The sequence below is a fragment of the Capricornis sumatraensis genome, chromosome 2, assembly GCF_032405125.1.
Source record: "Capricornis sumatraensis isolate serow.1 chromosome 2, serow.2, whole genome shotgun sequence".
In the NCBI taxonomy this organism is placed as follows: Eukaryota; Metazoa; Chordata; class Mammalia; order Artiodactyla; family Bovidae; genus Capricornis; species Capricornis sumatraensis.
Window position 1 is genome coordinate 56,801,077 of NC_091070.1, and position 15,883 is coordinate 56,816,959.

At 49.6% G+C, this 15,883-nt stretch overlaps 1 protein-coding gene across 3 annotated transcripts in view; it reads left to right on the forward strand.

Moving 5' to 3' along the window:
* Positions 1-4,784, forward strand: part of SNX1 (sorting nexin 1) — a 33,059-nt gene extending 28,275 nt beyond the window's left edge. For 2 of the 3 annotated variants that reach the window (XM_068966351.1, XM_068966352.1), the window contains 4 exons: positions 2,359-2,502; positions 3,095-3,175; positions 3,659-3,730; positions 4,357-4,784. In XM_068966351.1, coding sequence (XP_068822452.1) covers positions 2,359-2,502; positions 3,095-3,175; positions 3,659-3,730; positions 4,357-4,407 — 348 coding nt within the window. In that variant the 3' untranslated portion in view covers positions 4,408-4,784. Of the gene's footprint in view, positions 1-544; positions 1,071-2,358; positions 2,503-3,094; positions 3,176-3,658; positions 3,731-4,356 lie in introns of those variants that run through there. The other variant, XM_068966353.1, reaches the window with a different exon arrangement.
* Positions 4,785-15,883: the final 11,099 nt, after the last annotated feature.

The window sequence follows — 15,883 nt, forward strand, 5'->3', positions numbered from 1 at the left end:
ATTATAGCTTGAAATAGGTATAGTTTTTCTACTCTCAAAAGAGAAAGTATCTTGTGAACTGAAACATCCATTAAACTCTTAGTTAACTCTGAGTCATTTTGAGGCCCACAGCCAGTATTTTAAATCAGCTTGAAGAAAAGACCACTCTTGAATTTCCAAGTGGGCCCTTCCTTATTGTTGAAGCTGGACAGCATCCTATATTCCTTTCTTTAAGCAAGGCTGTTCCAGGCCTAGGTCTGGACCCCCTTGGAGCTGTGACTTCCTCAGCCCTCTGGCCTTTGCCTTCCTAATAGTATGCAGCAGCTTGGCCCTGGTAAGAGCTCTTGCTGGCTTCCACTTTTCCCTCTAGTGTGGGCCACCAGGTAACTCCACACAACCAGTGTGTTGCTACATGGAGGAGGGTGGCCAGGGGTCTGAGGGAGCTTGTCATCAGAGCTGTGCTGTGCTGACCACACCGGTGACAAGACTGCAGCCTGCCCCTCAGGTCAGGCACCTCACCTTCTCTTCTGGTGACCAAGGCACTCTGGTTTCCCTGATCTTTCAGAGTGGCTGAGGAAGCTTCACTGGGCAGTGAGATTAGTTCTCGCGTGGCCTCTCTGAGACAGAGGAAGGAGTCAAGAGGGAGCCTGGCACCTGCCCTAATAGGGCCTGAATCTGCCTGATCCAGGTTGGGACCAGAACATCTGAGCCTCTGAGTTGGAACAGAGCCACACAAACACACTCACTCTCACTCTCTCTCCCCCCGCCCCATGCCCGAGCTCTCCCCAGCCTGAGAGCTCCTGCACTGTCAGGAGCCACGCTGTCCCCAGGGCGCGTTTTCTTCGTGGCAGAGTTGCTTAATACAGTCTGCAAGATTGCTCACTGTCCTCTCCCATTGCTGCTTGGTTTGCTGCTGACTCCAGAGTGAGAAGAGGCTGGAAGAGTAACCTGTTCTGGCATGCTTGGAACAGGTCAGACTGCTTAGACTAGAAAGCCACCCCAGGGAAGGGTTCTCTCTGGGGATGCTTTCAGAGAGCAGTGTTGTCTGGGGCTTCTGGAGAGCTCAGCATTTGGATACGACCCTCAGGCCAGGGACCCTGTATGGAGAGGGGTGAGGGAGGCCTTACTGAGGCAGCTCGCCTTAGTGCTCAGACTGCAAACTGGTCTTTTCTCAGAGACCCCTCACCCGCCCTTCTCGTGGTCATGTGCTGGCAGTGGGGCTGGAGAGATGAACAGTTGTTACTTCTCTGCTGAAACCTGCAGCTGTACCGCAGTTAGCCGAGGGTGTTAGGCTGGATTTGAGGTCACACTGTACCTGATCCTTTATTCAGCTGTTTAGAAATTGCAGATAAGCAGCAGTGACAGTGCAGGGGAAGATAAATTTGGTGTCCTTTCACTCCTTGAGGTTCAAGTCTTGGCAAAGGCCTGAACTAAGGAGGCCTGAAAAATATCCAGGGAACTCTCTCACAGGGTGGGGGAGCAGAAGGAGCGGTGTTGGGAGGCTGCCCCAGGCAGAGCCCTTTCATCCTAGCCTCTTGAAGCCTACAGAGCCAGTGCGGGTGCGAGATGGTTTGGTTAGTCCGCCAGGCATCCTCTGGACATGCTGATTGTGATCAAGGAACTGAAAACAGGGAAGACCAGCAGATGGACTTCAGAGAGCTTCTTGAAGGCCTTGATAGCCACGAGCAGTTGAATGTATGGATGAGATGAAGTTTACTTAGTATAAAGATCTGTTAAGCTGAAGGAGATGGGGAGATCTGTCGAGCTCACCCTGTATATTATTTGGGTGTCAGTATAGCGTTTGCTTCCTTAGGTTGGTCTTCTCTGGTGTGTCTCCCAGGCTCAACTAGGTCCTCAAGTGTTTTTTTTGCAGTACTCTGCTTGTTTTTTCTGTACTCTGCATTCTTATAATTACTTACTGGCAGTTAGTAATACAGTGTCAGGCTTTCCTGTTAGACTTCAAGCTCCATGAAAGCAGGCCTATGTGTTTCATTTCCCACTATATTCTTAGCCCTTGGCACAGCACAGGCATTTAAGGAAAGTGTGTAGACTCATGAACTGAGTGATGTCAGGGAGTCTGTTTGAAAGCCATAGATTGGGCCTGGGCATCAGACCACCTGCTTGTGCTGGGCCATCCAGCCTTGGGAGCAGCATGACGCAGCATGACGCTGGTCTACTGGAGCCTTGGAGAGAAATCTTACCCAAGCTTGTGCTTTTGGACATTACACTTCAAGCTGGGCATTAACACAAGATTGTGGAACCTGCCCTTGCTCAGCCCTTCCCCAGCACAGTCGCTGGGAGAGCCCCCTCCTCCCAAGGCAGAGCCAGCAGAGCGCCTGAAGGGCTGGTTACGCTTCTCCCCAAACCTCACCCTCACAGGCCGCCTTTGACCAGCGCATGAAGACGTGGCAGCGCTGGCAGGATGCTCAGGCCACCCTGCAGAAGAAGCGGGAGGCTGAGGCTCGGCTGCTGTGGGCCAACAAGCCCGACAAGCTGCAGCAGGCCAAGGATGAGATTGTAGAGGTGAGCCCCCCGAGGCAGACCTGCAGGGAAGTTCTGGCTCCTGAGTGAGTCCGGGTTCCACCCCACTGAGCTGCTTAGAACCCCTCAGCAGGCAGGAGAACTAATGGAGTCTAAAGGACAGTGGCCGGCAAAGCCTCTGCGAATGGCCCAGGGTCTGCCCTGAGACCGGGCCTTCCTCCTCCTCTCCTGTTTCACCCACACTTGCCAAATTAGAATCTCTGCAGGAGCGGTCCTGCCTGGGTCTTTGAAAAGCTCCAAGGTGATTCACATGTGCCCTTCTGGTGAGAACTAAATTCAGTTCTCTGGGCCTCCCAGCCTTGCTGGCAAGTACCTGAACTGGAGCCTCTGGGGAACTAGATTTCTTAGGAACCAGACTTGGCCTGAGACACATGGCACCTCTTTCCCAGCCAGTTCCAGAGGTGACCTCTACGGGAGTCTGGATTACCTGTGGAATCTCCATATCTAATCTTACCCAGAGGGACAAACAAATGACCAATTGAGGTCTCAGATACACAGTTGCTGTTCAGAGGTAAAGACTTAATAGTAACTCCATAATATGTTAAGGGATCCTTTCTTTCCTCTTTCTTCCCAGTGGGAGTCTCGGGTGACTCAGTATGAAAGGGACTTTGAAAGGATTTCAACTGTGGTCCGAAAAGAAGTGATACGGTTTGAGGTAAGGTAGAAGATCCTCCTCCTCACCAGTGTGCAGTGCCTGGTTTAGTGGTAGTACTGGTTCTGTCCACATCTCTACTGAGTAGGGAGACAGACAGCAGTGCCAGCGACTTGGCAGTTATTATGACCAAGCATGGCTGTGTGTGTGTGTGTGTGTGTGTGCACGCGCGCTCACGTTTGTGTGTTTGTTCCTGAGACAAAGTGGCTGTCCTCCACTGGTTGCTGGACCAGAGCAGTTAGACACAAAACAAAGCTTGGCCTGTCATAACCCCTCTACTCCCCTGTCCTTTTTCCTCGCTTTCCCACCCTGCCACCATTCAAGAAAGCCTTGCAAGAGGTTATTGGGCTGGAAATTGTAGCTAATCCAGCTGCTGCCTCTCCTTTCTGAGGCTGTGTTCAGCCTTGGTCAGCAAAAACATCACCATCCTGTCAAGAAGGGAAGGAGCCTGTCCGGATGGTCAGTGTAGAATCCTGTCTCCTTTAGAAAGAGAAATCCAAGGACTTCAGAAACCATGTGATCAAGTACCTCGAGACACTCCTGTATTCACAGCAGCAGGTATGTAACTTGTGCATGGCTTTCTTCCTCTCCTGCTTGCTTGGGCCAGCTGCATACTTGAGATTTTGGTGACAGGGTGGTCTGGCATACATCAGGTGTCTGGGCCCTGCTTAATCAATAATTGAACATAAGTCCTGTTTCTCTAATGTGGAGCATCCAGTAGGGTCTTTTGCTAATAAGCAGGATAGCCTTAGTCCTACAGTGAGTTAGTTTTTAAGGACAAACCCCAACTCTCCTCTCCCTGTAACCCCCTGATACCACCTAGCCCTCTTGAGGCTGAGGCCCCAATTGGTATGTGGAACAGTGACCCTGTTGTGAGGAGCTGGCTGAACCTGAGCCAAGCTGTGGCCCCCACGGGGGTACTTCCTCTGGGGCAGAACCAGGACTGTCTTCAGACCTTGCACTTGATGCTTCCTTCAGTTTAGAGAGGTAAGGGTGGTGTGGCTGGCCAGCTGGTCTGTCTCAGGGTCTCCTCTCAGCATACCCATTTCCTCAGCTTGGCGTCAGCCTAGGCCTCCCTGTGCTGGCCAAGGGCACTTGGGGAAGTGCCTTGGTTTACTCCCCTTCCAGGCTCAGGCTCTGCCACTCGGTGGGAGCACTTGCTTACTGAGCCCACTTCTTTGCAGCTGGCTAAGTACTGGGAAGCCTTCCTTCCTGAGGCAAAGGCCATCTCCTAATGGACCGAGGATACCAGAGCCGCCTGCCTGACGCTGCCTTTTCATACACTGTCCTCCACCTCTGCCAGGCCCAGCGATGCATCCTGCCCAGCCTGGACTTCACCCCTTCCCTCCTGCCCCCACGACCGAGCTGTCCCCAGTCCCTCTAACCGTTCCTTCACTTAGCTTCCATATATATTTTCTTACCTGAAAGAATAGTTTCTTGCTTTAAGCAAAAGTCCTATACTAGGTGGTGGAATTAGGGGATGGGGTGGAGTATTGATATAAATATATAAATACAAATGTATATTTTTCAGGATGTGGTTAGGAACTGAGGATAACGTTTTCTGTTACTCCTGACGGTGCCATGAAAAGATTATGTAATAAAATACTTTAAAATCGGGTCACATGACTGAGAATGGTGGTGCTTTTTGCTCTAGGCTGGGGAACAGTTGGCAAGCAGCTCTAAACAAGAAGTGCCCGGTAGAGTCATGCAATGAGTTCCTCTCCACGGGAGCTCGTGGGCCTTGGCTCCTGCTTCCCCGCAGGGCTGGGGTTTCCTTTGCTCTCTCTACCCCAGCTGCCTGTTCTGAGGGTCTCTTACTAACTCTTACTCCTGCTTCTTTAGGGAAGGAGTTTTAAACACGTCTCTTCTAATAAGAGGAACAAAACCAGTTCTCCCGGAAAGGAGGCAGACTTTCATTTTTATTCCAGCCCTGTTTCTCTCAGCTGCCCAGGGCTCTCTGAGAGTTTGCCTTCTGATAGCAAAGGCTTGTGTTCCGAACTTCTTTTTGCCACCCATCAAAGCAGGTGCTCAGTAGACTGGTTTATATTAAAAATGTAAAGAACTGATAAGGACTTAACACTTCACCCCACTGACAACAGAACCAGGCACTCTGCCTTGAGATAAAAGTCATCCCAGGGTTCCTAAACCTTCTGAGTTCTGAGAAGCTTTACGGTCTATGCCCAGGAGAGAGCATGTCAGCAAGAGGCCCTGGTGTTATAAGCACAAGCCAAGGGCATTCAAAGGGGTCTCTGTGCTGGCCTGGCCAGGGAGGCCCAGTCTCAGATGTGCCCTTGCTGGGCTTCCCCTCAGCTGTGTCTGCAGCTGCTAAGCTCGCTGCTCAGAGCAGACTGCGAAGCTGCTGTGTGGGGCAGGGCTGGCAGACTGCCTGCAGGGGAGCCTCATACTCCTAGCCCCACCACCCTCAGGTGCCCTTGCTGAGGGCGCTCCAGACCCACAGTATCTATCTGTTCTTGGGGTGAGGGATAGGTGTCAAGGTTTGAGTGGGGCAGCCTGAGGCAAGAGAAGGCAGTCAATAGCACTGATCTCCAGTATTCTCCAGCATACCTGCCTGACAGGGGAGTGCCTATGCTGGCAAGTATTTTTTTCAATATGCTGATTTTTTTTTTTTTTTTTTTTAGGAAAAGTCACTCAATCTCTCCCTTCCCCCTAATATCCTTATTACCACCTTTGATATTACCCTTCCAATCTTACTTATATGCTTGCTCTGCTTAGTTATAATAATGGACACATAAAATACTCTGTATCCGGCTTTCATCATTTAACCCTGTATAAGCTATAAGCATTTTTTCTATCTTGTTATGTATTTTCACAGACATTTATTTGTAACGCTCTAATTTTAAGGCTTCCATAGAGTGACTGTACCATAATTCTGACTCATCCCTTGTTGTTGGATTGCTGGTTTGTTTGGGAACTTTTAGAATTTTCATATGATTTTAAACTTACAGAAAAGTTACAGGAATATCACGAAGAACTCCCACTTACCAAGTACTTACATTTTACCACCCCATTTGCTTTATGACTTACGATTTGCTTTATCTGTATTTACGTGTTGTATTTTCTCAATCATTGAGAGTCAGTTGTAGATATTGTTACCCCTCTACCCCAAAACTTCAGTAAGCCTTTCCTTAAGAAAAAGGACTTCCTCTCAACATTTGTAACCGTGACCATTTGGCAGAAGCGGGGAGCATAGTGCTGACGCCTTGCTGACGCTGACAGGAGGCGGTTATCTGCGCGTGCCCACTGTTTTAAGTTGTGTCCGGTGCCCTAGTGCTGCCCTCTGTCGTGAGTCCCTGTTCCCGATGCAGAATCATGTGTTACATTAGTTGTGAAACATGCTTACACGTGTCTCTCAATTCAGATGTCTTTCCTTTTATTACCTTGGCCTTTTTGAAGAATACAGCCACACATTTTGTAGAATGTTCCTCAAACTGGATTGGTCTCATGGACTAGATTAGGGTTTGGCATGTTGGACAGGAACATCACAAAAGTCATGTGTCCTCTGTGTGTGTCTTAAGTTGGCAGGTGATGTTACTTGATCCCATTAATATTGGCGTTAACTCTGTGATCACTTGGTTAAGTTCAAGTCTGCCAGACTTCCCCTTTCTAAGTTGACTTCTCCCCTCTGTAAGCAACAAGTTGCTTGTGGGGAGACACTTTGATGTCATGTACATACCTTGTTCTTCATTCAGTGTGATTTTCTAACTCCATAGTTTCTTCTACACTTGTTTGACATTCTACTTCTAAAGGAAAGCATCTTCCTCCCTACTTATTAATCTGTTTGTTTATAGGTATGGATGAATGGATTCCTATTTACTCAAAGTTGCTAGGTATTGCTTTGATTCTCAAACCATCCCAGATTTCTAGCAGGCTCCTATGTCTTTTTAATATGTCCCTTTCATTTTTTTTAAAAAACACTTTCTTTCTTTCTGGCTTAAGGTGTTCCAGACTTACCTTGTATCTTCCTAGCCCCAGCCTTGGAATCAGCCATTTTTTGCCAGGGAATCTTGATTCCTTTGAATGGAAAATGATCTTAAGAAATCAAGATCTGGGTGCTGAGTGCCCATTGCTACTAGAATGTCATTGCTTCTAGGCTTTTCTTGGCAGACAGAGCAAGGAAATAACTGTAGATAAAGATACATGGAAATATTGAAGGGATGGAGATAGATAATATAAATAATTAAAAATCATGAATTCATAGTAGCCCCATAAATTTTATTCTCATCTCCCTTTTTCATGTTTTTAACTCTCTAAGATAATTTTAAACTTTCTCTTTGCTTTGTTTTGTTCCATCCAGTGATCCTCTTGATGTAAGTCTGTTTTTGTTATTTCCTGGGGACAGACTCCCTTCTGTTGTCAAAGCTTCCTTCTCAGAGCTTTCCTTTGTCCCAAGGCTGGTGGAGCCAGCTGTCTTCAGGGCCTGTGCATTTCTGTGCAGAACTTGCAAGTTAAGACCAATAGCAGTTTACCCATACTGAGCCAGAGGCCTGTATGTGGGGATAGGGCCACAAAGATGGAGTTGTTCCACTTGGAGACTCAGGAGGAAGAAATTGGAGAATGGGCTGCTTGAACTGTGTCTTCAAGGTGAAGAGGTTTTTGTTCCTTCTGCGGGACCATCTACCTTCCTGTGTCATGTCGTGAGAGGTGGGCCCATCTAGGGAATACCAGTGGCTCGATGTGGCCAGAGTCAAGTCAGTGGACGGCCCATGGAGTGATGAGCAAGAGCTGGATCACACAGTGCCTATCACCTGTGGTACACTTTGAACATGACCCTGCAAGTATGGGGAGCTCCTGGAAGGACTTAAGCAGGAAATAGCGTGGTCACATTTGTGATGTAGACATATCAGAAGATACAAGGCTGGAGGCACAGAGAGTCAGCCGGAGTGCTGAGGAGGGCAGTAGTAATGGAGTCCGGGCTCAAGGAGAGGAGTCGGTGGCAGCAGAGAGCCCCTGGGGGCTGCTCACTGATACGATGAAAGGCCTGAGGAAGAGAGAGGCAGCTGGCATGGCCCATGAGCTTCTGGCTTGGGCTTCAGGGTGCCTGGTGAGAACGGTCGTGACAGGTAGCACGGGAAGCCGAGCAGGTTTGGAGCAAATGGGCGGGGGAGCAGTGGTGACAGCAAGTGCGTGGCCATGTCATTCACATAAGGGGCTCGGCTGCGTGGGAAGGGGGGACTGTGCCGAGAGGTGAGGCAGATACAAAGTCAAAGCTGGCTCTGCTTCATTTAAAGGCATGTCCGACCTAACATGTTAACAGGATTCAGAGGACAGAAAGGGAGTAGCCATCAGCTATGTCTGGGAGCAAATGCAAAACGCACAGCGCAGGGAGCCTCGCTGCTGGGGCTGGGGAGGAAAGATTGACCTCCTGCTTGGCAATCCAGATGCTCTCAGACACGGCTACCTTGTTGACCTATTGTGAGTCAGGTGGTTTACCGAAGAGGTGTGGAAATGAGTCTTAGCCCTCCTGCTTCCCTGTGGGCTGTTCCCCCCATGTGTCTCTGGGCTCCGCAGTCCTGAAGGTGAGGGCTTAGAGCTGAAGAGACCCCAGCATTCAGAATGGGTCTTCAGCAACAGAACAGATGCAAGGAGTGGAAATGATAGGAAGCGCTACATGTGGATGTTTGTAACGCTGAGCTCTTTCCGAGTGATTTTCATTCTGAATGCACCTGTAGCTGAGAAGCCTAAAGAAAATAAAGAATGTCTGTGCATCTCAAATTTGAAAAATCATGAGAAGATAGTGGAAATCTAAAGATGGGGCCAGGAACTGGTTGAGAAAGGAGCGTGGTGATGGAAGGAGTGTCCTTTGCTGAGCATGTTTAGAGCCCACGTGGGATTGAAAACCATGGATTCTGAGGAACAGCAGACGCTAAGGTGGTGGGATTTTCCCCACCAGTTCCTAGCAGCCTTTAGGAGGGGGAGGAGTAGAAAAGGAAGAGAATGGTGATTCCCTCCTTTCCTACATTTGACCCATGCCTGAACAGGACACTCTGCCTTAATGAGTCACTGGCTAAAAGTCTCAGCCCCACGTTGGGGAAGAGCTGGGTCAGAGCTCAGAGTTAGAAATGCGCTAGAACGACTCATCCTTGTCTTCCGGCCCCGGGGTTGGTGTGCCATCATCTGCCAATGTCTTGTGATACCAGTTGTGTGGCTTAATGTTGGCAATCTCCGCCAAACAAAAATTCTGTAATATTTAATTTGGGCCTTAGGGTATCCATAGGAGCGCAATGGCTACAAAGAACAGGACGTGATGAGGCAGGTCACTGAAGCACAAAAAGCAATTTAAGGCATAAAAAAAAATTAAGACAATAAACTCTCCAAAGTGGAACATCTCTTTAACCTTGTGACCCCTGAAAATATCTGGGCTTTAAATAGGTGCTAGGTAGGTAACTGTTGAATGATCTCCAACAGTGGGCTTTGCCACTTGGCCTTCATAGCCTGCTTTGAGAGGACTCCAGCTCGCCTTTCCCTGTTTATCTCCTAGTCCTTCACAGCAGTGTGCGTACCTCACAGAAACAGACTCCACACACTCTCCTTCCTTCGCCACTGCTGTGTAGCATAAGAAGCCTTTATTATCGGTGGCCTTTGCACCTGAAGCACCCTATCTCAAGCCCTCGTCCCTCCCTTCAATCTTAAACTTACACCTGTCTGAAACCGCCAGCCTTCCATATTATGGAAGAAAGTGTGAGTAAATAGAGATGAGGGCACTGGTTGGTGTGTCAGGACACTCACTGGGGATTCCCGTAGACACTTCTAGAAACCCAAGTCCAGAAAGCTGGTTATGCAAAGAAGCCCATCATAGCACTGTTTACAGCTGTAAAATTTGAAATCAGTCTAAATGTACAGCAGGAGGGGATTAAATGAATTATGGTACATAATGCAATTAGATATTATACAGTCATTGAAGATGGTATACAGCTATATTCATTGGCAAGAACTAATTTTTGAGTAAGAATAGGTTACAGAATTACATGTATGATATGGTCTGCATTTATATAAAATTATATATGTATATGAGAAGGATGTTAATTGAATTGTTAACTGTGGTTGCCTCCAGGGATGGAATTTTGCATTATTTAAAATTTTTATACTATCTGATATTGCTTGGAATTTGTATATTATTTTTATAATCATAAACATTAAATAAAGCTATTTTCATTGTGGGAAAACAACCCACTGCATCCTTTGAGGCCTACATTCTCTGGGGAAGTTTCTTTGACCCACCCTCCACCCTACCCTGTTCCCCACTGGAGTGGGAACCCCGGCTCCTTTATAGCTCTTGACTTAGCACTTCACTGTCTCCTTAAAATTCTGGTCTTTCTCACCCTTGATTGTAATGTTATCTCACCAGCCTCCATGGCTCTGAACTCCTTAAGATCATGGTTACTCTAGATGGATACTCATCTAGGTCCCTCCTCCACTTCGAGATTCAGAAATAGGCCTGATTTGGGGTTTGGTGGGCTGTGCTGCTGTGGGCTTCCCTAGTGACTCAAACAGTAAAGCGTCTGCCTGCCATGTAAGAAACCTTGGTTCAGTCCCTTGGTTGAGAAGATCCCTGAAGAAGGGAATGGTAACCCACTCCAGTATTCGTGCCTGGAGAGTTCCATGGACAGAGGAACCTGGTGGGCTATAGTCCATGGGGTTACAAAGAGCTGGACACGACTGACTGAGCGATTAACAGGCTTTGCAGTGGTTGGCAGAATCGGTGTTCAGTGCCCCAGCTGAGGCCTGCAGGTGGGAGGTGATGGCCACCTGCCTCATTGCTTGCCCCTGATAAGCCTCCTCCCTCCCCTTTGCCTTTGTGTGTTGTGGAAATGCCCCTCTGGCTCTGCTGACCGACCTCTGGGGCAGAAATCCTCCCCACCCTCAACATCAAGCCTGCTCAGAGGAGGCCAGCTGCTCAGCCTCTGTGGGATTCATTCTGGGTCCAGAAAAAACCCCAAAGAAAAAACCCTGTCCCATCTGAGATAGGACCTTTCTCTAAAGGGATGTGACAACTGTTTCCAGATGACTGCCCCTTTCTAGCTCAAGTGCTCTCAGCTTCCTCTTCTCTTATGAGTGACAGTGGAAACGGCCACAGGGGCCCAGGTTTGGGTCTCTCCTTGGGAACATCAGCAGCCTCACCAGGAAAAAGTGATGAGGCACCTGGCAGCCAGGAAACGTGCAGGGCAGCGTCCAGACTGTCCCGGTAGTCCCATCCCACCCCAGGACCCCGTAACGAGAGCTGCCATGTGGTAAACACCTTCCTGTGCCAGTGGGTGCAGGGGTGTGAGACTCACCCGGCACCATGACCCTGCCAGGTGGGCGTCATTATCTACATGAAAAGACTGAGGCTTAGAGACCTTAAGCAGCTTGCCCAGGGTCACACAGAAGAGCCAAGGCTTGAGCATTAGTCTACTTGACTCAGCCTGTGTGCACTCCGATATCCCACATCTGAAGACGGAGAAGGAGGATCTAAACGCTAACTCACTAAGCTGTTTCCTTAAAGGTCGAACAAACTCACACAGCAGGGCTATCGAGAAGTTGCCCACCTGACATTGTAGGCATTTGCACTTCTCTGACCCTGTGAGGTGCTTTCCCCACATGTGCTCAGTGTGTGGCAAGAGCAGAAGCTGGAAGACGGAGAAGCAGCTTGGGTGAGTAGCTGCGGACCATTAATGGCAGAGGCTAAAAACTCTACTTGCCGAGAAACCCCAGACAGTATCCAAGGCTCTAGTGGGTCGAGGGCGGGGCAGCCCCTCCCTTCCAGTCAGGAAGGCCTGCTGCTGTGGGGACCCCCGCAGCTTTACCTGTTGTCCTCAGTTCTTGGTCTTACAGTCTTCCTCGTGATAAACTCCTGTGACTTGAGGGTGCCTGAGTACCTTGAACCCCCGTGCAGCACACCAGGGGGGCGATCGGTTGTTTCCCTGACATGCCACTGTAAGGGAAGTTAGGAGCGAGTTGTTGTAGGGCCAGAAGAGTCCCCGGGAAGCTCCTGCTCCAGCGCCAGGTGGCCAGGTGCTCTCCGCAGCCCCCCCGCCCTGGCCTGGTATGCTGTCTGAAGCAGCTGTGCTTCTGTCCTGCAGCCAGAGGCAGGTGGCTCCTAGGAGCGACACTGCTGGCTGCAGCCTACCAGCCACCTGAGAAACATCACCAGCCTAACCTGGGGCCAGACTTTGCTCTCAGGGCTCGGGCAGGATGTGCTTGTCAGAGGTGCCTTCCTAACACAGCCCTGTCCACAGCCCACTTCTCCCTTCCTCGCACCTGTTTCCTCATCTATAACATGAATTTAGACTAGCTAATCATTTAAAATGTTTTAGCAGCAGAACTATTTTTTAGGTATCTACACCAAAGTCCAATATTTACAACATAAATTTCTAAATTATATTATTTCGGATGTATAAGATGTATTTATTAAGCAGTTAAGTGCTCTGAAACTTGGAATGAATAGGACAGTTGCTTATTTACACCAACCTCTGCTTCCAATTCTTTATCTTAATTTTTTTTGTTTTCTGGTTGTACAATATTAGAATATCAGGAAAAGCCTGATTGCAGAGTTAGTAGTTGGAGTAACAGGATTTTTGGCGTGTGTGTGTCTAAGCTAACCTTGCAACCTCAGGATACTGAGAGGAATAAAAGAGTTTGTTTTTGTTGATTCAGAAATGAATCATTAACAATATATGAGATGAACTATGTGTAATCTCCAAAACCCCACGGTTTTGGCCTACAAAAACGGCGAATTCATCTAATTCAGTCAACTAAGAATAGCTAACATTTGCTTACTAACACTGTGCCAGCATGGTATCATTTAGGCTACACACAACTCCCCTGGTGCAGATAAGGACCCAGAAACAAGGGTGTTGTCCAAGGTTGCCCAGGTGACCAGAGCTCCCACGCCCGCCCCCCACCCAGCAGCAGTCCTGGCCCAGCCTTGCCCCAGGGTTGCTGGGACCCCAGGTCAGTCTGCCTCCGCCCGCCCGCGGGAGGGGAAGAATCCAGCCTCTGTGCCCAGCGGCGCCCGCCGGCCCGGGAGTTGTTTGTTTTCTTAACGGGGTTAACCAAACCCCCGGAGCAGCAGAAGTCGAGCCCGAGTCCGTGAAAGGGGCTTTGTGTGCGGGCGGCGGAGGACGAGGGAGGGCCGGGCCGGGCGGGTGGTGGAGGGGCGGGGGGCGGGAGCCGGCATCCAGCCCACCTGCACGCCCGGGACCAGGCGGCCCCAGGAGCGGGTCGGGTCGGCAGAACACCTCCGCCCCCAGCCTTTGCCTTCTGCTCGGTCCTTGATCTTCATCTCCAGGCTCTACGTCTGGCCAGCGGGGTGAAAGTGGCCCCCCTCCCTGGCGGGGCTGGTGTGAGCTGTAACAGGCAGGCGTTTCCAACATGGCCCCCAACCGGGAGCATCAGATTCACCAGCGACCTTGTGGAAAACTCAAGGGATCAGACTGCCTGCCAGGCCTACACATTCAGAAAACCCCAGTCAGGGCCCTATAACCTGAGTCTGGAACTTAGCTCAGTGTTCATATAGGGAGCCAGCTAGCGCTTAAAGAATACAGGAAACAAACTTTTCCTTTGACAGTAGTAACTGCTCTGGAGTGTACATCATGTCAGGTGTTCCTCTTTTCAGGAAAATAGTCTCTGGACGTTGTTTTATCTCCCCAAAGACATAAGTGTCTCCAGATCCAGGATCTTGTTTTTCTTCTTTTGAATCTTTATACTCATGTATGAATGAAATGCATGGAGTAAGGAGCTGCGGCTTCCCAGGTGGCACCAGTGGTAAAGAACCCGCCTGTCACTGCAGGAGACACAGAGATGCTGGTTTGATCCCTGGGTGGGGAAGATCCTTGGAGGACAGCATGGCAACCCACTCCAGTATTTTCGCCTAGAGAATCCCATGGACAGAGAGCCTGGCGGGCTACAGTCCATAGGGTCGCACAGAGTCAGACTCAACTAAAGCGACTTAGCATGCAAAAGGAGCTGCAGACTTCCTACAAGATATTTCACATCAGGTGCATCAAATCTCCTATAACTGGGAATGAAAATCCATTGATTTGAGACTTCTCAGGAACACCTGAAAATTGAACAAATGAATAAGGTAGATGACCGTCTGCAGAGAGAGGGTAAGAGGCAGAGAGAGGGTAAGAGGCAGAGAGAGGGTAAGAGGCAAAGAGAGCTAGGTGTCTGCCTCCGCAGGTGGGAAGAAGATTCCTGGTGTCCCTCCGCAGGCCCTCCTGTAACCCTTCAGCAACGCTGCTCCCTTCCTGTCTCTTTCCCAGGCTTTCCCTCCTGTTCCCAGGCTTTACCCAACAACCCACTCCCCACCACAACCACCCCCCCCACCCCACCCCACCATTCATTCATATAGTCTTTCAAGCAACAAATATCTCTTCTGGGTGTCCACTACCTGCTTGGGCCATAGTGGTAAGATGGCAAGAGACCATTGTCCCTGAGCCGACGGTACTGAGTGTGGATGCCGAGTTGGGGACACCAGGGAGAAACACAGTTTACAAAAAACAGTAGGGCTTCGCTGGCAGCTCAGCTGATGTAGAATCCACCAGCAAAGCAGAAAACCCCAGTTTGATTCCTGGGTCGGGAAGATCTGAAGAAAGGACAGGCTGCCCACTCCAGTATTCTTGGGCTTTCCTGGTGGATCAGATGGTAAAGAATCTGCCTGCAATGTGGGAGACCTGGGTTTAATCCCTGGGTTATGAAGATCCCCTGGAGGAGGGCATGGCAACACACTCCAGTATTCTTGATGAGAATCCCCATGGACAGAGGAGCCTGGTGGGTTCTCTACAGTCCATGGGGTTGCAAAGAGTTGGACATGGCTGAGCGAGTAAGCAGAGCACAGCAGTAATACTGGATTAAGTGCAGAGACAGGGTGCTATATGCGGTCGCAAAGAGTCAGACATGACTGAGCGACTGAACTGACTGAACTGAAGGAAGGAAGGCATCTTTGAATAGGTGAGTTTTAGGCTAACGACTGGAAGCTCTAGGCGAAGCCCACCAGGTGAAGAGTCAGGAAAGGGTGTTACACGGAGATGAAACAGTGAGTATAAATGACCTGAGGCAGAAGGAGCTTGTTAGGTTTGACAACTGGAAGAAGGTCATTGAGGCTGGAGCCCCATGCCAGAGGGGAGGAGAGAAAATGAGATAGGGAGGCTGGGCCAGGTCATTTAAAGCTCTGGAGAGCGGGGTTGGGGGAAAAGGGGGGTTTTGCTTTAAGCACAACACAAAGCCTTTGGACAGTGTTAGGCAGAAACCTTGATAGTCGGTGCTGCTAGGTATAGAGTGGACTTTGCATGAAGGAGAGCAGCGAGAAAGAAAGGCGAGGTCCATTAGAAGATGTAGATGTGGCAGCAATCTGGGTGGTAGGAATAGAGGGCAGACCTTCCTTGGGATGGGTGACCAAGAAGTTTAGAGGTCTGAGCATCCCTGCAGAGGACTAGAAGTGCAGGGTCCCTGACTGGAAGGGCCCTGGAGAGCAAGGGAGGAAATGAAATCCCAGCACTTCTCCTCATGTTGGGTCATTTCCCTTCCAGGAAGTTTCAGCTTCCTGATTCTGGCACCCTTGTGAGACGGAATTTGGGAGGAAATGGTGTAGGACATGGTATTGATGAGACCTGGTTGTCCCCATATAGGGTCCTCCTCTCAGCCTCTCTGGGGGCAGAGCTAGGAATGGGAATAGGGGGTTTCTGCTCCAGCACTGCAGCACCTCTGCAC